The 26,917-nt window shown below is 38.9% G+C and overlaps 1 protein-coding gene across 4 annotated transcripts; it reads left to right on the forward strand.

The window, feature by feature from the left end:
* On the forward strand, positions 1-26,917 carry ORMDL (Orosomucoid 1-like). 4 transcript variants are annotated; one of them, XM_071671572.1, is made up of 4 exons: positions 1-156; positions 11,774-11,994; positions 13,078-13,229; positions 17,124-26,917. In XM_071671572.1, exons 2-4 carry the CDS (start codon positions 11,824-11,826, stop codon positions 17,257-17,259), a joined length of 459 nt encoding a protein of 152 aa, XP_071527673.1. In that variant the 5' UTR covers positions 1-156; positions 11,774-11,823; the 3' UTR covers positions 17,260-26,917. The 4 variants fall into 4 exon arrangements, with proteins under 4 accessions (XP_071527673.1, XP_071527675.1, XP_071527674.1 ...); XM_071671574.1 differs by having other exon boundaries at positions 19-156; positions 11,809-11,994; XM_071671573.1 differs by having other exon boundaries at positions 20-161.

Consider the following 26,917-nt stretch of genomic DNA (forward strand, 5'->3'; position numbering starts at 1 on the left):
GCAATCCAATACTTTTTAGGCGGTGAAGAGGAGTTTGATCTCCTGGGGCGCACTTTGAACCCTCTCCACCGCTACCCGAGTCTTGTGTACAGTGTGTACTTATGATTCCCAAGGTTCCAGTGCAAGAATAATTTGCGCGCAAATAACAGGATAACAGTAAGGTTATTTATTGTATTTTTGTGTAATGTTGGTATGATTCTGTATCTATATATGATGAAGTTACTAAATGTTTATGTAAACGTGTATACGTAAGTGTAGGTGAGCTCTATACACTGACATTCATGTATTACATTTCCACTTGCACCCAAGGACTCATGGGTTTATATGGGGGCCAGCCTAAAGTACTATCCATGTTTGGCAGTTACGTTGGGAGTGTGGCTTTAAATCTGTTTGTGCTGTTTGTATCTGTAACGTGATGAGGTAGACTACCGATTCCCCATTCACTTACAATCTTGTAACAATAGAAATTCTGTCTTTATAAATCCTGAACTTGCATGATATCATTTCAGTTTTCACCTAAATATCTTGTAAGTCTGTCATTATTTCCTTTTGTATCCATCTTCTCCCATGTGATTATAGCTTCAAAGTCTTTGTCTTTCCCTCACAGCCCTTTGCAGAGTTTGGTGGCTCTACATTAGACATTATCTTGATGAGCCTTATCCTTCCGGTTGTGTGGTAACCAAAGTTTTATGTAGTATTCATGATCAGGTTGGATGAATACATTATCCTAAAACACTGTTTTAAGTTTTCATACACTGCTTTGTTGCTTTAAAATCATTGCTTATCAACGCAACAGTATCCCTTCTACACAGCATTTTTTTTATCATAGAGACTGACATGGCACAGGCAAACTATTTCCCAATGAAGACTATCGCGGGTGAAAATAAAAGAAGTCAGGGTTCCATAAGTGTTTGTAGACCTGACTTGTAAAGGAAAAAAGGTTATATGATGAAAAATATATATTATATTTTCATACTCCACTGCCATTTCTCATGTTAGTGCTAAGAACAGACGAAGAAAGACCTCATACGTTCATGTACATTCTCTAACCTTACAGGCCTTTCAATAGTTTATCCTAGGTACTTCACGTTCCCTGGTTCAGTCCATTGAGAGCAAGTCAACCCCCAGTATACCACATCATTCAACCTCACTCTGCCCTGGGTACACCTATCACCGTCCTGCATGATCAGGCTCTAGTCATTCAAAATAATTTTCACTCCATCCTTCCTTCTCCAGTTTGGTCTCTCTGTTCTCCTTGTTCTTTCCACTTCTAACACATATATCTTTGTTGTCAACCTTTTGTCATTCATTCTCTCCATATGCCTAAAGCATTTCAGCACAAGCTCTTCGGTTTTCTCAATCAACCATTTTTTTATTACCACACCTCCCCTATCCCTGAGGATAGGGGAGAAAGAATACTTCCCTCATATTCCCTGTGTGTTGCAGAAGGCGACTAAAGGGGTCGGGTGTGGAGGGGCTGGAAACCCCTCCCCCTGTATTTTGATTTCTAAAAAGGATAAGAGAAGAAGGAGTCGAGCAGAGAGTACTCATCCTCCTCGAAGGCTCTGATTGGGGTGTCTGAAAGTGTGTGGATGTAACCAAGATGAGAAGAAAGGAGAGGTAGGTAGTATGTTTGAAGAAACCTGGATGTTTTGGCTCTGAGTGAAAAGCAACTCAAGGGTAGAGGGGAAGAGCAGTTTGGGAATGTCTTGGGAGTAAAGTCAGGGGTTAGCGAGAGGACAAGAGCTAAGGAAGGAGTAGCACTACTCCTGAAGTTGGAGTTGTGGGAGTATGTGATAGAGTGTAAGAAAGTGAATTATAGATTGATGCGACTAAAAGATGATGGAGAGAGATGGGTGATTATTGGTGCATATGCATCTGGTCATTATAAGAAAGATCATGAGAGGCAAGTGTTTTGGGAACAGCTGAGTGAGTGTGTTAGCAGCTTTGATGCACGAGACCAGGTTATGTGATGGGTGATTTAAGCGCGAATGTGAGTAATGTGGCAGTTGAGGGTATAATTAGTGTACATGGGATGTTCAGTGTTGTAAATGGAATTGGTGAAGAACTTGTGGGTTTGTGTGCTGAAAAAGGACTGATGATTGGGAATACCTGGTTTAAAAAGAGATATGCTTAAGTATACATATGTGAGTAGGAGAGATGGTCAAAGGGTGATATTGGTTTACCTGTCAATTGATAGGTGTGTAAAAGAGAGACTTTTGGATGTTAATGTGCTGAGAGGGGCAGCTGGAGGGATGTCTGATCACTATCTTGTGGAGGCGAAGATGAAGAATTGTAGGGGTTTCCAGAAAAGAAGAGAGAATGTTGGGGTGAAGAGAAAGGTGAAAGTAAGTGAGCTTGGAAAGGAGACTTGTGTGAGGAAGTATCAGGAGAGATTGAGGGTAGAATGGCAAAAGGTGAGAGCAAATGACGTGAGAGGAGTGGGTGAGAAATGGGATGTATTTAGGTAAACATTGATGGCTTGCACAAAAGATGCATGTGGCATGAGAAAGGTGGGAGGTGGGCAGATTAGAAAGAGTAGTGAGAGGTGGGATAAAGGAGTAATGTTGTTAGTAAAAGAGAAGAGAGAGGCATTTGGACAGTATTTGCAGGAAAGTAGTGCAAATGACTGGGAGATGTATAAAAGAAAGCAGCAAGAGGTCAAGAGAAAGGCACAAGAGGTGAAAAAGAGGGCAGATTAGAGTTGGGGTGAGAGAATCATTAAATTCTAAGGAGAATAAAAGGGGAAACAGAAGGAGACATGCGGGGAATGCTCATCCTCCTCGAAGGCTCAGACTGGGGTGTCTAAATGTGTGTGGATGTAACCAAGATGAGAAAAAAGGAGATAGGAAGTATGTTTGAGGAAAGGAACCTGGATGTTTTGGCTCTGAGTGAAATGAAGCTCAAGGGTAAAGGGGAAGAATGGTTTGGGAATGTCTTAGGAGTTAAGTCAGGGGTTGGTGAAAGGACAAGAGCAAAGGAGTAGCACTACTGAAGCAGGAGTTGTTTGAGTATGTGATAGAGTGTAAGAATGTAAACTCTAGATTGATATGTGTAAAACTGAAAGGGGATGGAGAGAGATGGGTGATTATTGGTACTTATGCACCTGGTCCTGAGAAGAAAGATCATGAGAGGCAAGTGTTTTAGAAGCAACTGAGTGAGTGTGAGCATCTTTGATGCACGAGACCAGGTTATAGTGATGGATGATTTGAATTCAAAGGTGAGTTATGTGGCAGTTGAGGGTATGATTGGTGTACATGGGGTGTTCAGTGTTGGAAATGGAAATGGTGAAGAGCTTGTAGATTTTTGTGCTGAAAAAGGACTGGTGATTGGAAATACCTAGTTTATAAAGAGATATACATAAGTATACGCATGTGAGTAAGAGAGATGGCCAAAGAGCGTTATTGGATTACATGTTGTTTGATAGGCCTGTGAAAGAGACTTTTTGATGTTAATGTGCCGAGAGGGGCAACTGGAGGGATGTCTGATCATTATTTTGTGAAGGCGAAGGTGAAGATTTGTAGGAGTTTTCAGGAAAGAACAGAGAATGTTGTGGTGAAGAGAGTGGTGAGAGTAAGTAAGCTTGGAAAGGAGACTTGTGTGAGGAAGTACCAGGAGAGATTGAGTGCTGAATGGAAAAAAGAGAGAGCAGATGATGTAAGGGGAGTGGGGAAGGAATAGGATATATTTAGGGAAGCAGTGATGGCTTGCACAAAAGATGCTTGTGGCATGAGAAAGGTGGGAGATAGGCAGATTAGAAAGGGTAGTGAGTGGTGGGATGAAGAAGTAAGATTGTTAGTGGACGAGAAGAGAGAGGTGTTTGGATGATTTTTGCAGGGAAGTAGTGCGAATGACTGGGAGATGTATAGAAGAAAGAGGCAGGTCAAGAGAAAAGTGCAAGAGGTGAAAAAGAGGGCATATGAGAGTTGGGGTCAGAGAGTATCATTAAATTTTAGGGAGAATGAAAAGATGGGAGAATAAAAGGGGAAACAAAAAGGAGTCATGCAGGATGTGCTCATCCTCCTTGAAGGCTCAGACTGGGGTGTCTAAATTTGTATGGATGTAAACAAGATGAGAAAAAGGAGATAGGAAGTATGTTTGAGGAAAGGAACCTGGATGTTTTGGCTCTGAGTGAAACGAAGCTCAAGGGTAAAGTGGAAGAGTGGTTTGGGAATGTCTTGGGAGTAAAGTCAAGGGTTGATGACAAGAGCAAAGGAAGGAGTAGCACTACTCCTGAAGCAGGAGTTGTTTGAGTATGTGATAGGGTGTAAGAAAGTAAACTCTTGATTGATATGGGTAAAACTGAAAGTGGATGGAGAGAGAGGGTTGATTATTGGTGCCTATGCACCTGGTCCTGAGAGGAAAGATCATGAGAGGCAAGTGTTTTGGGAGCAGCTGATTGTGTGTGTTAGCATCTTTGATGCACAAGACCGGGTTATAGTGATGGGTGATTTGAATGCAAAGGTGAGTAATGTGGAAGTTGAGGGTATAATTGGTGTGCATGGGGGTGTTCAGTGTTGTAAATGGAAATGGTGAAGAGCTTGTAGATTTTTGTGCTGAAAAAGGACTGGTGATTGGGAATACCTTGTTTGAAAAAATATATATACATAAGTATGCATGCAAATCCATCTGCTTTTCTAAGTATTTCTCACATACATCCTTCAGAGCAAACACCTGATCCACACGTCCTCTACCACTTCTGAAACCACACTGCTCCTCCCCAATCTGATGCTCTATACATGCCTTCACCCTCTCAATCAATACCCTTCCATATAATTTCCCAGGAATACTCAACAAACTTATACCTCTGTAATTTGAACACTCACCCTAATCCCCTTTGCCTCTGTACAATGGCACTATACATGCATTCCACCAATCTTCAGGCACATCACCATGAACTATACATATATTGAATATCCTCACCAACCAGTCATCAACACAGTCACCCCCCCCCCCTTTTTAATAAATTCCACAGCAATACCATCCAAACCCTCTACATTGCTGGCTTTCATCTTCCGCAAAGCTTTCACTACAGTAGGTACAGTAGGGTTGAAGGACAAGACAATTGGGAGGTAAATTTGAATGGAGAAAAACTGGAGGAAGTGAAGTGTTTTAGATATCTGGTAGTGGATTTGGCACTGGATGGAACCGTGGAAGTGGAAGTGAGTCACAGGGTGGGGGAGGGGGCAAAGGTTCTGGGAGTGTTGAAGAATGTGTAGAAGACGAGAACGTTATCTCGGAAAGCAAAAATGGGTATGTTTGAAGAATTGTGGTTCCAACAATGTTATATGGTTGTGAGGCATGGGCAATAGATAGGGTTGTGCAGAGGAGGGTGGATGTGTTGGAAATGAGACGTTTGAGGACAATATGTGGTGTGAGGTGGTTTGATCGAGTAAGTAATGAAAGGGTAAGAGAGACGTTTGGTAATAAAAAGAGTGTGGTTGAGAGAGCAGAAGTGGGTGTTTTGAAATGGTTTGGTCACATGGAGAGAGTGAGTGAGGAAAGATTGACCAAGACGATATATGTGTCAAAGGTGGAGGGAATGAGAAGTGGGAGACCAAATTGGATGTGGAGGGAACGAGGAGAAGTGGGAGACCAAATTGGAGGTGGAAGGATGGAGTGAAAAAGATTTTGAGCCATCAGGGCCTGAACACGCAGGAGGGTGAAAGGTATGCAAGGAATAGAGTGAATTGGAACGATGTGGTATACTGGGGTCGACGTGCTGCCAATGGATTAAACCAGGGCATGTGAAACATCTGGGGTAAGCCATGGAAAGTTTTGTGGGGCCTGGATGTGGAAAGGGAGCTGTGGTGTTGGTGCATTATACATGACAGCTAGAGACTGAGTGTGAACGAATGTGCCTCCCACACCATATACACTTAATAGCTTCCACAGAGCATCTCTGTTAACTCCATCATATGCCTTCTCCAGATTCATAAATGCCACATATAAATCCATTTGCTTTTCTGAGTATTTCTTGCATACATTGTTCAAAGTAGACACCTGATTCACACATCCTCTACCACTTCTGAAACCACACTGCTCTTCCCCAATCTGATGCTCTGTACATGCTTTCACCCTCTCAATCAATACCCTCCCATATAATTTCCCAGGAATACTCAACAAACTTATACCTTTGTAGTTTGTCCACTCACCCTTATCCCCTTTGCCTTTGTACAATGGCACTATGCATGCATTCCGCCAATCCTCAGGCACCACACCATGAGTGATACAAACGCTAAATATCCTTACCAACCAGTCAACAATACAGTCACTCCCTTTTCTAATGAATTCCAGTGCAATACCATCCACACCTGCTACCTTGCTGGCTTTCATCTTCCGCAAAGGTTTTACTGTCTTTTCTGTGTACCAAATCATTCCCCCTAACCCTATCACATCGTACACCACCTTGGCCAAAACACCCTATATCTGCCACTCTATCATCTAACACATTCAACAAACCTTCAAAATCCTCACTCCATCTTCTCACATCACCACTACTTGTTATCACTTCATTTGCCCCCTTCACCGATGTTCCCATTTGTTCTTGTCTTACGCACTTTATTTACCTCCTTTCAAAACATCTTTTGATTGTCCGTAAAATTTGATGATACTCTCTCACCCTAACTCTCATTTGCCCTCTTTTTCACCCCTTGCACCTTTCTCTTGACCTCCTGCCTCTTTCTTTTATACAATTCCCAGTCATTTGCACTATTTCCTTGCAAAACTTGTCCAAATGCCTCTCTCTTCTCTTTCACTAATAATCTTACTTTTTCATCCCACCACTCACTGCCCTTTCTAATCTGCCCACCTCCCATGTTTCTCATGCCACAAGCATCTTTTGCGAAGCCATCACTGCTTCCCTAAATACATCCCATTCCTCCCCCACTCCCCTTACATCCTTTGCTCTCACCTTTTTTCATTCTGCACTCAGTCTCTCTTGGTACTTCCTCACACAAGTATCCTTCCCAAGCTCACTTACTCTCACCACTCTCTTCACCCCAACATTCTCTCTTCTTTTTTGAAAACCTCTACAAATCTTCCCCTTCGCCTCCACAAGATAATGATGCCTCCACCAGATAATGATCAGACATCCCTCCAGTTGCACCTCTCAGCACATTAACATCCAAAAGTCTTTCTCTCACATGCCTATCAATAAACACATGATCCAATAGTGCTCTCTGGCCATCTCTCGTACTTACATATGTATACGTATGTATATCTCTCTTTTTAAACCAGGTATTCCCAATCACCAGTCCTTTTTCAGTACACAAATCTTCAAGCTCTTCACCATTTCCATTTACAACACTGAACACCCCATGTACACCAATTATTCCCTCAATTGCCACATTACTAACCTTTGCATTCAAATCACCCATCACTATAACCAGGTCTCATGCATCAAAACTACTAACATACTCACTCAGCTGCTCCCAAAACACTTGCCTCTCATGATCTGTCTTCTCATGCCCAGGTACATATGCACCAATAATCACCCATCTCCGTCCACTTTCAGTTTTGCCCATATCAATCTCGAGTTTACTTTCTTACACTCTGTCACATACTCCCACCACTCCACTTTCATGAGTAGTGCTACTCCTTCCCATGCTCTTGTCCTCTCACCAACCCCTGACTTTACTCCCAAAACATTCCCAAACCACTCTTCCCCTTTACCCTTAAGCTTCATTTCACTCAGAGCCAAAACATCCAGGTTTCTTTCCTCAAACATACTACCTATCTCTCCTTTTTTCTCATCTTGGTTACATCCACACACATTTAGACACCCCAGTCTGAGCCTTGGAGGAGGATGTGCACTCCCCGCGTGACTCCTCCTTCTGTTTCCCCTTTTTGAAAGTTAAAATACAAAGTATAATATACGTGTGTATGTACATGTGTGTGGGGGTGGGTTGGGCCGTTTCTTTCGTCTGTTTCCTTGCGCTGCCTCGCAAACGCGGGAGACCGGAAAAAGAAAAATATATAAATTCCCTGGGGATAGGGGAGAAAGAATACTTCCCACGTATTCCCTGCATGTCATAGAAGGCGACTAAAAGGGGAGGGAGCGGGGGGCTGGAAATCCTCCCCTCTCGTTTTTTTTTAATTTTCCAAAAGAAGGAACAGAGAATTGGGCCAGGTGAGGGTATTCCCTCAAAGGCCCAGTCCTCTGTTCTTAACGCTACCTCGCTAATGCGGGAAATGGCGAATAGTTTGAAAGAAAGAAAGAAAAAATACATAAGTATACGTATGTAAGTAGGAGAGATGGCCAAAGAGCATTATTGGATTACATGTTGATTGATAGGCACGTGAAATAGAGACTTTTGGATGTTAATGTGCTGAGAGGGGCAACTGGAGGGATGTCTGATCTTTATCTTGTGGAGGCAATGGTGAAGATTTGTAGAGGTTTTGAGAAAAGAACAGAGAATGTTGGGATGAAGAGAGCAGTGAGAGTAAGTGAGCTTGCAAAGGAGACTTATGTGAGGAAGTGCCAGGAGAGACTGAGTAAAGGGTGAGAGCAAATGATGTAAGGGGAGTGGGGGAGGAATGGGATGTATTTAGGGAAGGAGTGATGGCTTGCACAAAAGATGCTTGTGGCATGAGAAAGGTGGGATGAGGTCAGATTAGAAAGGGTAGTGAGTGGTTGGATGAAGAAGTAAGATTGTTTGTGAAAGAGAAGAGAGAGGCGTTTGGATGATTTTTTGCAGGAAGTAGTGCGAATGACTGGGAGATGTGTAGAAGAAAGAGGCAGAAGGTCAAAAGAAAGGTGCAAGAGGTGAAAAAGAAGGCAAATGAGAGTTAGGGTGAGAGAGTATTATTAAATTTTAGGGAGAATAAAAGGGGATATAGAAGGAGTCATGCGTAGAGTGCCCATCCTCCTCGAAGGCTCAGACTGGGGTGTCTAAATGTAATGCCAAGTATGTTCATTGAGTGAAGGAGAGACGAGAATTGTGAGGAGTTTTCGATAAAGAGATGGATAGAACCTGGGTCTTGGAGGCACTAGACTTAAGATTTTGTGTACCCCCACTGAGATATCTTGTCCAAGTCTGAGTTTATTAAAGAGGCCGTGTCAAGACAAGATGCAGATCAAGTGAGAGGAGCAGAATAGAAGGACGTGTGTGAATGCAGTGTTAAGTCATCAGTGAATGAGTGCACTAGATTGTTTTTGAAGAGAGGAAATCGTTGAAAAAATAGGAGAAAAAATGGAGGGGACAGGACAGAACCTTGAGGGACACTGCTGTTGATAGAGAAAAGAGTAGAGGCTCACTGCTGTTGATGGAGAAAAGGATAGAGGCTAATCCATCAACAACCATAGAGGTAGACTGGCCAGAACGAAGGCTAATATGAAGGAGTAAAGTGGGGGAGGGAGGCCAAAAGAGGGGAGCTTAGAGATGACACCCCGATGCCACACCCTGTCAGAAGCCCTAGATATGTCAAGAGCAACTACAGTGACTCCCAAAATCTTTCAGGGATGATGAGCAGACATTAGTAAGATAGGAAAGGATATCACCAGTGGATCTTGCCTTACAGAAGCCATACTGGTGATCAGAGAGAAGAATGATTTTCGAAGTGTTTAAGTATATGGGAGTTGAGGAGGTATTCAAAGACTGGAAATGGTAGATGTGAAGCAATAGGATGGTAGTAAGAGGGGTCAGAACGGTCACCCTTTGTTGGGATGGGCTGTATCAGTGCATGCTTCCAAGGAGAAGGAAAAGTTTTGGTTTTTAAACAAATGGAACAGACGAGTAAGCACAGGTGCAAGTTCAGAGGCACACCCTTTCAGTATTTGGGGATCGATGCCATAAGGACCATAAGCCTTGCTTGTGTCCAAAGAAAGAAGTGCTTTTCGGAGAGTCCGAAAAGAGATTACTTGAAGGAGCATAGGATTATTAAGAGGAGCATCAGGGAGTGAAGATGTTAAGAGTCATCCAAGGTGGGGTTAGAGGGGAAACGTGAGCCAGAGAGTTGCTCTGGGTACGGGAGAGACAGCTATATTACCATCAGAGCGAGAAACTGAAGAGAAGATAGAGCGACAGAAGTTGTTAGAGATGCCCTTAGCTGAAGACCAGAAAGACTTATCAGTGGATGTCGAAGAGAGGTTATCGCACTTCTTTTGAATAAAATGTCGCTTCGCCACAAGAATAATGTGTTTGCATTCATTACGGGCAGCGATAAAAGCTGACTGGGAGCCAGAGGAAGGAGAGTTTTCCCAAGCCCAATATTCCTGATCCCTTACCTGCAGGAAGAGGGGATGAATACTTCCATTCACGCAAGAATAACTTCTATGCGTTTGCCTGACACAGAAGGATCACAACATAAGAGACTAATTTACCCATGGAAAGTCAGAAAAGAATTTACGTGACTTATTCCAGTCAGCTTTGTTGAGGTGCAAGTATTTACGCTTAAAAGGGGAAGCTGGAGGGGACGGTGCCATTAGAATAGATAAGTTTATGAGAGTGTGATCAGATGAAGCAATTGGGGGCGAGAATGTGTATTTACAGCGGGATGGGCTAGACGTGAAAAACAAATCCGGAATATTAGGAGAGTGGTCACAACAGTCAGGAATACAGGGTGGGAGATATTATTTGCTCTAAATCATTGTCAGTTGAGAACAAGTGGGCTTCAAACTCTCCACCATCTGTATGGGAGGAATTCAACCATTCCCTGTTGTGAACCTTGAAATCCCAGATGTAGAGGATCTCGCCTTGCGGGAAAGAGGATGTCGCTGTTTCATGGCAGGAATTCAGAAAGTCGAAGAAGGAATGAAGATTTTGTACAGTTAGAAGAGCAATGGGCAAAAAAGAGGAAGAGTATGGTAGTAGGGAGACAGACCTTGAGCCACATAACATCAAAGTTTGGATACTCAGGTTCTTGAGGTGTTCAATAGGTGTGTTGATCTTGGAATAAGCACAAGCATCACCTTTGAACCGAAATCTTACGGAAGGCTCTCACCACCTCATTTCTCTACCAAACCACTCTCCGTGACTCCCTTACTTTGCATACTAAAACACCCAACATTTGCCACTCTATTATCAAACACATTTGACAATCAGCCCATAATACTCATTCCACCTCCTCACTTCATCACTACCTGTTATCACTTCTTTGGCCTCCTTCACCAATGTTCCCATATAAAGGGGCTGGAAACTATCTTCTTGTACCTCAATTTCTAAAAGAGGAAACGGAAGAAGGAGCGAGGAGGGGAATGTTCATCCTCCTCAAAGGCTCAGACTTGGGTGTCTGAATTTGTGTGTGCGTAACCAAGATCTGAAGAAAGGAGAGGTAGGTAGTATGTTTGAAGAAAGAAACGTGGATGTTTAACCTCTGAGTGAAACAGTTCAAGGGTAAAGGGGAAGAATAGTTTGAAGGTGTCTTAGGAGTAAAGTCAGGGGTTGGTGAGAGGACAAGAACTAAAGAAGGAGTAACACTATTCCTGAAGCTGGAGTTTTGGGAGTGTGCGATATTGTAAGGAAGTGAATTATAGACTGTTGTGGGTAAAACTGAAAATGGAGTCCTTACACATTTTAGAAGTGATTCAAACTGGCACTGCATTACCTGGAGCATTAATTTTCCTGTAAAAGAATACATAAATGATAATGGAAAGTACTGTGACAATCAAGGAGTATGTTGGGTTAATTAATGTGAAAGTCAGTGAATCACTTACAAAAATAAAAAATCACCCTTGCTTCTGCATTTGGGATGAGGCTTACATTATGAGAGTAGCTGTTAGAAAATGATAATCCATGTTCATAATAGGTGGAATTTTTTTTTTTTTTTCCAGGTAGTGACCCTTTTTACCCTTCTACCGCTCTACAGGCATAGGATATAGAAATGTTGTCCGGAGGCCACGGAGAAGTAAATCCCAACTCCTCATGGCACAGCAGCCGGGGGGCATGGCTGTCTTACTTGGCAGGAGTCTTGGGATTACACCTTTTTCTTCTCTCCATCCCACTGATTTCCATACCGACAGCTTGGACACTCACAAATGTTATACACAATTTAGTGAGTATTTATGACTTGATTTGAATATGAATGAGATTGGATATGATTTGTCCTTTTTTTATCCTCATTGTTTTCGATATCTTGAACAGTACTACTTCAATTTTGTTAACTTTACTTTTCATAATAGACAGTTAGCAGAATTTATGTTTGCCATCATATAACGTTCTCATAGAGCCTCAACTACTGACACAAAACTGGAAGGATTCTGTTCAGTAATAGTGATAATATCTGTAAAAATACTGAGAGGATTTTGTTCAGCGTACAAGTCAAAATGTCAAACTTATGATCATCCAATATTTATGTATTAGAAGACAGTAATGATAACGAAGCCTCTTTTCACTGTATTACATCTTCAGCTCATTTCATTTGGTCAATTTGAACTTCACCTTTGTCTAAATGTCTTTGTAGGTTGTCAAAATCTGTCTCATTTTCTATTCGTAATTTCATACTTTAACAGTATGGGGAATGAGACCTACATTCATGGGTCCCCATCTTTTGAAATCTGATATACAGCTTTTTAAACTTGTGTTGCCGTCTTTAAATCTCTTGTATATATACCTTGTCTTTACTTATGTGTATGTGTACACACATACACACACCAACATTAGCCAGTCTTCGAGTTATTGACCACTCCTGAGGAAGGGATGAACACCTGGTTTAAGTGTAGGCTGACCTCGAACTCATGTTGGAATGATCCTGGGCTGGCAAGTGCCACCTGTTTCCAGTTATACCTTGCGTGGCAGCTTGGTTCCCACAGAGCCTCCTATAAACACCTTGACCTTTGCACACTGTTGATGATTCCTCTATCATGACATCCCTTTAATACCAATATATCCCATAGCTTTGTCCATCCATTTTTACCCACACTTAACTATTACCCCTCAACATTCATTCATTCTCTTTACCATCAGTCCTTTTTATCTTTGGTACTCGCCCTTACATCCTCCTACTCTTCCAGATTACCTTTTTTTTTTTTTTTTTTTCTTGCACATCCATTTGACCTCGAAATCTTCTAAGTTCCTTTTCACCTCTCCTGTTTGTGATCAGAAGATAGTTAATTATGTAACTTTTTCTCTTTTTCAGGCGAATTACTTGTTCCTTCATCAGATCAAAGGGACTCCTTGGCAGTTATTAGATCAGGGAAAGTCTCGACTGATGACTGCATGGGAGCAGATTGATTATGGCCAACAGTTCACCACAACTCGTAAATTTTTCACAATCATTCCTATAGTCTTGTAAGTGAATGTTGCTGTAATTTCCCCTTTCTTGAATCAATGATATAGTCAAATTTCTGTTTTTTTTTTTGTATGAGTGAAACTACTTGCACTGCTCCTAGAATGAGAGATTTCGGGAAAATTGGTTGTAATGTGTGAAATAATGTTGCAAGGACTCCAAAACACTTTGGATCTTGTTTGTTTTTGTGTACTAAGCTTTTTTTCTCCTTTAAAAAAATGCTTATTTTTACTCCATTTTATGTGTATTTTACTCCATTTCAGTGAAAGAAAAGTTTACCAAAAGAAAACTCAAGCTATAACCTTTTCAGTGTTATTATGGTATAAAGCTAGTATGAATCAGGTACCAGTTGTCAGAAATGGACCAGTGTTTAAAGTCATGGAGGAAGTCCGTGCGGAGTCATGCTATATTTATGCGGTTCTTGGTTTGCCTCAGGCTTACTGGAACATGCATGCCTACGGTGGTGAAACGAGAGGCTGATATGACTTGTCTATGATCTCATTTCCCTCATTCCCGACATGGCTGGGAATCCAAAAGTGGGTGACCTGGCCATCATGTAGCTGGAACCTGTGGAGTGCCAAAAACATTCTCAAGTAGCGGTAAGACTCGCACCAATCTCGAAGAAATATTTCCTTGTAACTTTTACTCGATTTCCCATCTCTTTAGCATAAAATATTTTCGGATGTGTTTAATGCATGAATAATTTTTAAAGATTTGAAATATGTAATTGTTAACGATTATTTTCCTTCGTAAAGTTTCATAGCGAAGGCCACCTTTGCAACGTTCCATACCAGCCAGCCAATCTGGCGTCGACCTGCGTCGCATTTACCACGTTCTTGATTACAACAATGTGAAGGTTCGTCGCCCTCCCAAAGTCCACCGCCCGTCGTACGGTTCTTGGATACAGGCCATAGTACATTCCTGTCTCTGTCATTAATCAGATGTTTAATATCGTCTAGATTACTAGGGAGGCTCTGGGCTTTAATGTGCTCTTATTATAATTTTGTTTTTTATGAAGTCGGTAGATTCGTCGGCCTAAACTTCTTCGACTGCTTCCTTTGACAAAGACATCTTGTGAGGCCTAGCGTGTTACATTGTAATTTGTGCTCAGACCTACAGTTTGTCCGTTGGTTGAGAAAATCAACACAGTTTACTTTAAATATTAATGCCTTGTATTGTATTTCATTGAATAACATTTCTCATGAGGATGTTAACCGTAAGGCAAATGGTCTTATTCCTCGCGGGTGGTTGTATCAGCTGACCCTGGGGGGGTGGGTGGTGTCGTGGAAGGGGCGGGCTCTATTCATCCGCCCCAAGTCGCCATTGCCTCATTAAAGTCGTTATGTGGCCATTGTTGTAGGTTGTTGAGGGATTCGTGTGTCTATCTTCTCGGGGAGAGAAATAAACACGTTTTAGTTTATGCCAATTGGAGTGCAGAATGAATTGAAAACATTATAAATAGAGTTTAGCAACCGAATGATACCAAATCGGTTGAGGGTGGATCGTGGTGCATTTCCTTGCATAATCCACCTACCCCATGCCTGAAGGCTGGATTAGTCTGAATTACTGGGACAGAGTTGGTTCACTCCAAGTTTTCAAGTGTTCATTAAAATCAGCAACTTTTGCTTGCGTATTTTGGGCCAGCAATATAAGCACGAGCTCCCACGAGAATTTTCATATCTTTGTTATTTACTTCTCTGATCAGTGAACGAAGATTATCCAGTATGATATCTGGAATAACATCGCATAGGATATTTATACCACAATGCATAAAACATCTGCAAGGGGTCTAATGTAGTTTTCCCAATACCCAATAACTTAAAGATCAACATTGGTCCCCTTTATAGTTCTGATAGCAGAATTTTTACCTTGATTTGATGCGAAACTTACCTGAGTTTTCATTACGTATGAGAAGACATCTCTGTGGCTAAGTGTGGTGTGAGGGAGGCGAATCCGTGAATGGCACCTTCCGGAGCGTCGGGCATCGCTGTACCATGATCCTCTGCGGCAGTTGGGTGATTGTGTTGTATGCCATTTTCAAATTCTTCGTTAAGCACAACCGTTTCAAGGTCTTTCGATTCAAAGCTTCTTTATAACTTTCTCTTTGTCACCCGTCATCTTGATTAGTGCATACCCAACGTCTTGACCACCATGGCCACTTTATTATCAGTTGAGGCTGCTCTGCTTACGACTTTTCCATTATTTACTCAGCATTTCCTTGGTCACCCAGAACTCTTTCTGCCAAAAACTTAGGTTTCGACCGTACTTCTGTAAATCTTCTTGTGAAAAATTCTTCAGAAATTTCCGTGTTGGTTTTTAGAGAGTCATTTTCCCTCCCTAAGGCTGGCAGAGGTGCAGTGGCGCCTGCGCAGTGTTCCGGACGTCCAAACTTCTTACTGCGTCATCATTTCTTGTTAAGTTTGTTGTTACACTTATTTGTCATATGGGTATCTTGGGGAGGTAACTGCTGTTGCGGTCGCTCCTGTGATCCTCACACGAAAGTGCCTATAGGGGCTGGTTGGCAGCTGGTGATGCAGGTAAATTTGCTTCTATCCTTTTGGTTCGGTGAGCGCATCGTGCAGGCAGGCTTCCATGCGTGATGTTTTTTCCGGTAGTTTGGCTTTGGTCTTGCCCTTGTTCAGTTCATTGTATAGACAGCGCAGACCTGATACGTTCACCTAGCCTGATGGTGCCCAAAACGTTATATATATACCCATTTGCATTCCAGCAAGCCATTTCAAAAAGCTCTCCAATCCCAGGAAACCTCAGATTTTCTTATTGGTATGTCAAAACGAAGCATTTGAAAGTTTGTGTGGTATATATCCTGCTATATTTTTGTTACTAGAGAGAACATGAAAAAATGCTAATTTTTGGTGTGCAATATCCCTGAGCACTCGTAAATTTCTGCAGAATTAGAATTCTTACCCTAACAGACAAACTAAAATGTGACTAGATGCACTTCTGCGCCATACGTTCCTCACCTTGAATATTCAGGCATAGATAAGCCAAGTCTCGTTCACTCCATTCCAGCCCCTTGATTTTCCCGGCCACATCCTCTCTCCACATCTTACATGTAGGTTCTCTTAATCAGTCATTCTTTACTCATTTCCTCCATGTGTCGAACTATTTCAGCACATCCTGGTTAGTTATTTCAATCCTACTGCACCACACCTCTTACTTCCACAGACATCTCTTGAATGATCGAAGAGAATACTTCCATAGACATTTCTTGTATGATCAGAGAGAATCGAGGGAGGAAGTGGATGAACGGCATTCTATAGAGGGAAGGTCATATTTGAGACCACAAATGTTGCAGAATGAATATACTGTAGTAAGAACCAGGTCTGCGAGCTGTGTCTAAAGGAGAGGGGTAACACGATGCCCTTCAGGACCACAGGAACCTTCCAGCCCACTCTAATCGGTGGTGCCATTCTGATAATCCAGATGATCTAGAAGAAGATGTGCTGCCACGATTTTTAAGTACAGGGAAGGAAAAACTTGATTGGAGAGTAAAAGGTTGTGCAAGTTGTGTTGTCAAGTGTTAATTTGAGGACAAGAGAGCAGTACTTGTGGACTGGATGCACATCTCCCATTCATTCTTGTACCTTTGTGTCACTTCTTGTATCTGACTTCCTCAGCTCCAAGTACCCTTAATTTATTTTGGTATCCATTTCAGGCAACTGTATTGTATTGCTTATTAAGTCCAAAAGTGATAGATGTTGCTATCCATAATGAATTTAATGTTGAATATTTTATTGTCAAATTTAACTTGGCTAAGTTTTGTGGATTTACTGTTTTTCTCATATCACAGATCTTTTCAAAGAAGTGTCCTTAATGTATACTCTCGGCTCTTCTCATCTGACTTTACTAATTGCATTAATTTGATTATCTTCCAGATTTCTTCTCACCAGCTTTTACACCAAGTATGAATTCAATCACTTTGCCATCAACTTTGCAACTCTGCTGTTGGTACTCATTCCCAAACTACCTCAATTTCACATGGTTCGATTGTTTGGTATCAACAAGTATTGAGTCCTTCACAGCACTTGGTGGGAAGGGATCTGATCCAGTTCGATTGAAATGTAGTGCAGTCTGAAGATTATCTTAAAATTAGTATGGGTAAAGATATTATTTATGCATTTGCTACAGATTAGTCATGGTGCATTTTATACATATGCTTGTGGGAAATTTTGTAAGGTAAAGCTGTTCATCTTAAAATTCATTTGTGATGGTATCATTATGTTGGAAAAAGGTAGTTTACATATTTTCTAGAGATTAGTTTAAGTGCATAAGTTTTACAGCATATAGTGATCTGAAAAAGGTTTTATACAAATCCATTTTTAGTGATTTATTGATAGAAATTATTCAACAACTTGAAGTCATTTGTGATTGACTAAACCTAATAGCGACTGAGTATGAAAATGGGAGATATTAGTTTGGATGAATAGCTTTGCTACATGTTTATCATGCCTTTTCCTAACCAATAATTGATATCATACAGTTATGCTCTGCTTTTGTAATAAACGTTCAACCACACATGTGGTAGTATCGATCATCATTAGGTAAACATGCAGCAATTTAAGTGGCAGTATCAGTCATCATTATGTGAAAAGTTCTTTTGTTTTGCAAATAGACTTGAATCAGACTTTTTTATCTAAGAGAAATGTGGTTTTTGGTTTTTGTATGAATATTTTAAGTAACTGTTGAAGTGTTTAAAGCAGTCATTATCCCCATTTATTCAATAAACATGCATCTTGGTTTTCAACACTAATTCTTACTAAAGGAGTACCACTCACTGTACAGTACACTCTTTATCATCCTCTCATTTTTGTTTCTGGACACATGCAAATTGTTAAATGGTGAATGATGACAGCCATAAAAATGAATGTGATGATGTACACTATAAAGAGATGGAAAAGTCAATCGTGTATTCTTATAAAGTAAAGAATGGAGCCAAGGAAATTTACGTAGATTCCAAGGATGGAATTTAATATAAAGAAAATAAAGATTATTCTTGTCTCATCACTTAATAGGAAATATCAAGAGAAGTTGTAAAAGGAAAAAACAGGATAAATTGATATTATCCTTATTCATAAATTAAGATTGACAGGTTGCACACACAGCTTATTGGTGGTTTGTTAACATTTGTTGACTTCCATCTTCATGTCTTCCCTGCCATTGTCATTGTAGAACCAAAGTGCAGAGGACTTTTCCCAGTACTAACTGTTCAGCATCCATCAAATTATCATTGCTATCATTAGTGCTTCAAAGGCTTTCTGTAAATTGCCTTGGGCATACTGAGTGCATATACTAGGGTTGTACCTTCCCTTCATCGTGTTATATGAGTAACTGACACTGTAGGATTCTTTCCTGGTAGTAATAATCATGGTTGCTGGTGACATAAGGCATCCCTTCTTACTGATAACATGCCTTTCAGTTTAAAAGTGAAGGGAGAGGCAAACCAAGCAGAAATGGCCAGAGTACTAACACCATCACCCATACAACCACCATCTTGTTAAGTGAGTAACTGACACTTCAGGAATTTTTCAGGTGCTATTATTGTTGCTTGTGACATGAGGCATCTGTATATAATGATGAATACTTGACTGCCAGTCTAAAGGAGGGTGGAAAGAAGCTAACATTTCAAGTACAACTAGAATCCCAGTACCATAAACTGGTCAAGCATGGCTAGAGTCATTAAACCGTAAAAAGTTGCAGCATGGTTTGAATCCCTTGAAGGTTAATGATATGTACATAATACTTATTTATATCACTGTTCCTTACAGTATGATTAAAATTAATGGAAACTTGTAAATAGTCAGTAAATAAACTTGATAATGAATAAAAGACTAACCTTCTTGCGTACCTAATTGGACATTTGTAGAGATGGACCCACAATCACTGGTAACACAAGAATCTCTATAGTGTAAAGTAGTATGAGTGTAGCTATGCACAGGAGTTGGTATAGACCGACCTTAAAAGATGTGGGAAGGTTGTTAGTGACCTTGCTGTATTCCTCTGCCACTGACAACATAAGCTGATTGGCTTAGACATCATCCCAGCATATGGATTTGGCAAGTGCACATTTTGAATGCATTTAAGATATTTTCATGATTATTACTTTTTTGAAATGCAATTTTTTAAAGCAGCTTTATTGTAGTTTCTGCAAATGCATTAGATATCCTTTTAGTTGATTTGAGATTAGTAAAGAGTGTACTGTACTTAAAACTAGATTTCTAGGTCTAGTCATTATCTTCGGATTGCTGATGAAGCAAGTAAGGAATTAATCATTCAAAAAACAAAAATGTTAGGTATATTATTAACCTTAAGTCATGTTTCTGTTAATGTATTTTAAAATCTATATTCATGTTTACCACATGCCCTTATTTGATGAATTGGTTGAATAAGGTTTCCAGATAATTGAGGTAGTAAGTGATCATTATTTATTCTGATTATGGAATTGTAATTTAATTCCAGATAGGTAAGATAATGTGATAATACAGTTAGCTTGATATCAGATATAATGGTTCTTTTTGGTTTTAAATATTATGGCTCTTAATGGCCTGCTAAACAGTCCACTCAGTTTCTGGACTGCTCTTTATGCATATTTAGTTTAACATTTGTATGATTTTATTTTTGCAGTACATTCAGAAATAAATGATATACAACTGAAGATAGTACAAGATGAAGAATTTTAGCATTTTGATATGATGGCATTTTTCCTCATTATCATAACCCACTTTCTTCAGTGCATCAGTTATAAAATTGTAGATGTTTTTGTCTCCACCAACCTTATATTTACCCAGTTTTGCTCCCTTTTTTTAACATTGTACATCTGCTCATTGATCTAAGTATCTAGAATAATTGAAAACTGTTTTGTCAGTATTACAGCAGATAAACTTGTGAATAAGGATATCTTTACCTTGTAGGTATGTGGATCATGGAATACATTGGGAGGTATTTCATATATAGGCCACATTGCTGAAGTATAGTTTCAGTGAATCGATATTTACATATGACACAAAGCAGATGTGACATTGATCAAGCAGTCATTTGGTTGTCTTTTCACCTTGAAGAAGGTATGGTTGACAAAGCAAGTAGAATAACCGTGATAATTAGGCAAAAGAGTATTGAAGAGTAAACATTTTCTGTACTTGATCACATATGACTTGGCAATGTGCATATTATTATAATTGTAATGATGGAAGGACTGTTTTAACTCTTTCACCACTATACGTAGTGTACTCATACACCTACCAGTACCCATGGCCTACGTGGATTTGATGTATATATGCATCCTTGAATTTACTGTATTGAAATAATGTCCTCCTATACTAACTTATATCAGGCAGTCCATTTGTATGTCAGAACTAATTGCTGAAAGGATCAGTTGACTGGAAGTTTTTCTTGATGTTTGCATAATTATGAGGATCATAGGAATGTGTGGTACTTAACTATGAAGGTCTTGATGGTGATGGAGGTAAAAGAGATCTTTTTAAAGAAGTTTAAAAGCCTTGGGACTTTTTTGTAGACATTGGGAATATGTGGGATATGAAGATTGTGGTGAAAAATAGATAATGATAATTTGTGGTGTTAGAACAGTGGTTGTATTTATGATCGTGATATTTATGATTCTTGTGAAATGTTTTTATTGTAGAAGTATGTGTGGTTAAAGTGACTTAATGATTGTAGGGATACATGTAATAATTGGTATTTTGGAATGCTTTGGCTGCACTCTTCCTAACCTTTTGATTGCTGCATATGTAGGTGAATCAATGCATACCCAGTACTGTCTTTATCATGTTAACACTCGGCCACACCTTCCCATTGTAATGAAAATGATAATCCTTATTTGTGGCAGTATATGTTTAATTGTTAAGTGCTTTATTCAACTTTTTAATGATATTTACAGTAATTGTAAATATCTCTCTATATTATTGTATATTATCATCATAGAACCTTTAGGACCCCTGTTCCTGCAGCTTCAAGTTTGCATTGCTATTAGTAGTAGGGAAAGGATGGACTCCTTTGGAGTGAGAAGTTCTTTGATGAGATTGTACTCTGATTATGCAGCCTTGGCAAGGGTAACTTATCACTCATGGCATAACCACAAGGAGGCAGATTCCAGTAATGCTTGGTACTGTTAAATACTGTAAGTATTAAGTAGTTCAAGTATAGAACATATATCACTATTAGTTAAGGGATTAATCTGCATACTGTATTTGCTATGCAAAGAGAAGTAGAAGATCTTTAGTACATTATCATGGACATTAAAGATTTACTAACAGATATCAAGTTTGTTTGAGGTAGACTTCATATTAGTATCAGTTAGTTACATACCATATACTGGTTTGCTTAGTGAAAAATCTTTTCCACTCTCATTCGAGAAGTTGCATTTTTTTGCTATATTTTTTCTTTTTTTGTCAAATGTAAGTTTCTTGATGTTGCTCTTCGTAGTTTTCCCATGCTTGTTCCTTTGAAGCAAAGCAGGAAAGCATGAACTTTGCTTATAACTTAAATCAAACTGAGCACAAAGAATTTTTTAGTTTGTATTTCAGACATTGATGTTGGACTTATGCCATTAGAATGCATGATGTCTGAATGATTTAGTGATTATACATGGATCTTCTGTTACATATATATATATATATATATATATATATATATATATATATATATATATATATATATATATATATATATATGAAGTTGCAAAGTAACACATTGCCATAAAGTTTACAAATATATTTGAAATTTGGAAGATCTGGCTGCATCACCATTTTGAATATGCCCTTACAAAACTAAACGTACAGCAAGGCTTCAAGTTACCATACTTCTGTTTACGACTTTTCTAAAGTTCTACCGTTAAGAATTAGATTACTTTGTATCAACTTATGACACTGTACTTCAACTTGTGACTGATTATATAAAGTCAACGTTTAGTTTTTATGTTTAAAGTGATAGTTTAAGATAAATTTTGTCACCATATTTTTGGGCATATTTGTACTTATTATGCTTATTTTAATTGTATCACAGCTAATTGCCATTTGATTTGTATTCCATCACGTGGGAAAATACATTTGTTTATGTTCACCACTACCCCTTTATTTACTGCAACCACAATAAGTATAGGCATATCATTAAGTTGTTACAGGTACAGGTGGCACAGTATACTGGTGGTATGCTAAGTTGCATCAGGTACAGTATAATCCATCCTTAACAGTTACATTGGGGAAATATTTTGGGTTGGAAAAATAGACATTTTGAAATGGGTTTCAATAGTTCAATTTACAATGGATTTGACTTACAACTGAGTATATAAGAACATAACCTTGTCATAAGTTGAAGCCTTGCTGTAATAACAGTATTGTTTGTTGCGTAGATTCTGCTGAATGAGAATTGTACATATGTTCAAGATTATAAATATGCTTCTTGTAAGATTTCTTTACGCAACAACCAATGTAATAGATCCATGATGAGAATACAAGAGCAACTTGTAAAAAAGATTTTATGATAAGCAGTATATAAAAGTTGATGATGTGTTTCTGTTGATGTGGTAAGAGATCCAACAGCATTGTATTTGATGTTTGTTGGGTAAAATATGCAAAGATTTTGCTATGAGCTATCCATTTTAGTCATAGGAAATAGGTGGTTATAAATCTTAAAATATAGATAACCTTGGACCAATGAGGCATTGATATGGCAATCTTCCTGTAAAATAGTGTGCTTCAGTTATTGTATGTGAAAAGGCAGAGAACTTTATTGGAGTATGCCCTTGGCATTTTGCCATTTATGATATGTATTAGTTTTGACTTTTTTTTTTCCACTATGACTTAATAATGACTTATTATGTTGCACTGCACTGCAAATGTTTTATTTTGCTGAGGTGGTACTTTGATGTATGCAGAGTTGATGAGTCAGATTGTGAGAATTTTATGTTATTTTGCTGAGTTGATGAGGTGGTACTTTGACATATGCAGAGTTGATGAGTCAAATTGTCAGGATCCACAGCAGTGGCAGGAACCATAAAGAATGACAGCGTTACCCACAGAACTTGTTGTTGACCATACAGCACCTAATAACATATTTACACCTTCAACCCAATATGGTGCACAACTTTAAAATGTATAGGAAATTTTGTGGCTTTTGCATTCATAGAATATTCAAGGCAGAATGAGATTGACAGATTAGGTCTCATTGGTTTATTTGCCAATATTTATGTCATTTGTTTTGGATTGTGTCAGAGGCATGTGAACTAGATATATGTTCACTTGCACATTTTATCTGTTAGCATTGCTGTATGTGAATAAACAGTAAGAGTTGACTGCAGTTAGTTTATAGGGTTAGGTTCCTGAATTCCATACAAAAAAGCAAACCTTGAATGACATTGTTATGTTAGGGAAAAATTGGTCCCTGGTATCTTGAATGATATCCCCATTTACAGAATAAGGTTGTTATATTTTCAAAAATGGTGTATGTACTGTTGATATCAACTAGCACCATATAGTTGATACCCTATCTACTCATTATTGCGTAGGGTACAGTATAGGGAAAAAATCAGTTTTTACTCTTCAGCATAATGTGCTAATGTCTGTTTACAAAGTAGTTGATGGGTAGAGTAGTGGGGAGTTTATTAAAAGACTTTGCAGTGCACATTTACATAGGCCTCAGAACTAGATAAAGCATTTACTCCCTGCACATGCAGGGTTGAAAGAACTACATGCTAAACTGTACTGATAATATCTTGTGTGCATGGAAGAAAACATTTCTCTCCATTACCTGTGTTGTAGATTATTACAAAATATGAATCAGCCGTTAAGACCTGCATACTAATGAAATTATGTAATTGATTAGGTAGTATTGTAGTGATTAGAGAGTTTTGTATGGGTCTGTAAAGGATGCACATTTAGGACCTATGGCAGTAAGAGAATTTATGGCTGCTGTCTGTAAGCTCTTCTTCCCATCATATTACCTACAGGTTATACATTCATAAGAATGAATTCTAATTCTGTATGTTTTTAAAGTAAGCAGCTATATTAGTAATCAGAGAGTATGGTTTGAGCCAGAAATCTCCTGATTTTTCCCATTATGTCAAGAGGTTTAGCATCCAGATATACTGACTTCTTTTAAATTTTGAAATTTCATGTTTGTTGATTATTTCTTTAAGTTAACATCATTACTCACTGCTTTTATTGAGATAATAGGGCCATTGTTGTCATTGTGCTCAGGGTACCAATACATGACTGTAAAAGCACCATCACTTAGGTTTATGTGGACCTGGCAAAAAATATCAAAAGCCTGCAATCTGTTACACTAACTTATAGGGTTGTACAGGGTGTTAAACTAATTTGTCCAATGAATTATGTCACCTTATTTCAACTCAGAATATGAAGATAACTTGGTTGTGTGATGTGAATGTGAGTGGATGGAGCCCTTTGTCTGTTCCTCATGCTTCCTCACTAATTTGGAAAATGGCAATCAAGTATTAAAAAAAAAAGGAGGTAAGTTATTTTTATCCCATATTAAACTTTTATTTTTTGATCTTCATTGAATAAGCAATCTGAGATAGGTAGATTCACTAAGATTCAAAAGGTGTTTTGTAGTTTTACGAATTTCTGAGCAAATGTAGTTTAAGATAATATATGTTGGTTAGAAGATGCCATTGAAATTGGATTAAGTAGTACACACATTATCATTATTCTATCCAGCAAGGTGATGTATAGATTTGTTATCCTATTTGAGATTGCATGAAATACAGCCTCAAGGATCACTGAAATTCTTTAGTCAGGTTCTTTAGAGGCCAGCCAGAATTAAAAGGCCTTTAGCAGTTTTATTTCTTTCAAGTATTTTGTAAATTTTTTATTTTGATATTTGTATATCTTTAAAGATAAAACATTTAATTTTCCCTCAACAGTAAAAGCAACAAACATTGCTACTTAAAACTTAGTGATATATATATGTATATATATATATATATATGTTTATTTTTTGTTATTATTGTTATTATTATACTTGATCGCCGTTTTCCGCGTCAGTGAGAGCACCAGGAAACAAATGAAGAAAGACCTATCCACTCATATGCACACATGTATAGATACACATACATATACATTTCAACATAGACATACTCATACACAGACATATATACACATGCACACATTCGTACTTGCTCACCTTCATCCATTCTTGCCGCCACCCTGCCCTACAGGAAACAGCATCGCCACCCCCTGCATCAGCAAGGTAGCACCAGGAAGATAGACAAAAATGGCCACATTCAATCACACTCAGTCTCTAGCTGTCATGTGTAATGCACAGAAACCATAGCTTGCAATCCACATCCAAGCTCCACATACCTTTCCTTGGTTTACCCCATAGGTTTCTTATTCCTTGGTTCAGTCCATTGACAGCAAGTTTACCCCAGTATACCACACCATTCCAATTCACTCTATTCCTTGCATGCCTCTCACCCTCCTGCATGTTCAGGCCCCAATCTTTTATATTTATTCGCTGTTTCCTGCCATTGTGAGGTACCATCAGGAACAGATGACTGAGCAGAACAGGACAGTCATGAAAAACCTACAAAGAATGTATTATCCTTAACACTCGATGACACTCCACTCAATTAAAACCTTAGATAACTCTCCTGCAACAAGCCCTGACAACAGATCAAACTTCCATATAAAACACCTCAGCCCAGTTACTATCCAAGTACACAAAGATCTCTTCAACCACTCCTGGTCACACAGCAAAACGTGCCAACAAAATCCCTCAAATCTGCTTAACTCTCCTTCCCTGTATTACACTTATAACTGCTATCATCTACATCCACACCTCCAACCACCAAACCAAGTATGCCACTCCAGGCCACATAGTAGGGCTTTAGTCCCTTTGAACACAACTGCTAAAATCTGTAGACTAATACATTACCACACATCTTGTAAAATGGGAAAAGAAGTTGAAACAATATGGTTCCAGACATTTTACATATGTCAATCTTTTTCACCCTGATACTGTTATGAACTTTTACTTCTCATTTGACCATTCTACACCCTGTTCATTGGTAAGTATAACACCCTTTACAGTAATCAGAAACACTTGATCAGTCAATCTAAACAGGAAATTAGATAAATTCTTATGTGAACAAAGTGCCAGTTTGAAATGTTTGTTGATTTCTGTGTACCTAAGCTGAAGTATTTCAGATTTGTCATTCCATTTTTTATTATCATTTATAGATAAGGAAGCAAAAATGTATTCAGGGGTGTGAGTTTCATGCAATAAAGTGTTTGATGGTTGCTTTGCTATATGGTATATTTTGGTTATCTCGTTACATGAGACACTCAACTTATGAAGTCACTACATGTTGAAGATAGGCATGTTGCTGATTGTTTTTTAAGATTCTTGAGTTTTTCATGAAATATTTGTTATATTGCATGAAATAGGACCACAAAGTTTCTTGCACTAGTCATGTATCTTGATTATACAATGTTTACTTAGTAAGTGAATAATACATGTGATTGATAAGTATTCTTTATTACAATATATTGTTTTGCTTGAGATTGTAATTTTGTTTTTCTTGAATGACTCTAAGCCATTGTCAAAGGATTTAGTTGATAAGATGCAAGTGTTCCACAATAACGTAGAAGTGTAAATAGAAGAATGTTTTTCTATAACTTAAATACCATAATTATAA

The sequence above is a fragment of the Panulirus ornatus genome, chromosome 16, assembly GCF_036320965.1.
Source record: "Panulirus ornatus isolate Po-2019 chromosome 16, ASM3632096v1, whole genome shotgun sequence".
NCBI lineage: Eukaryota > Metazoa > Arthropoda > Malacostraca > Decapoda > Palinuridae > Panulirus > Panulirus ornatus.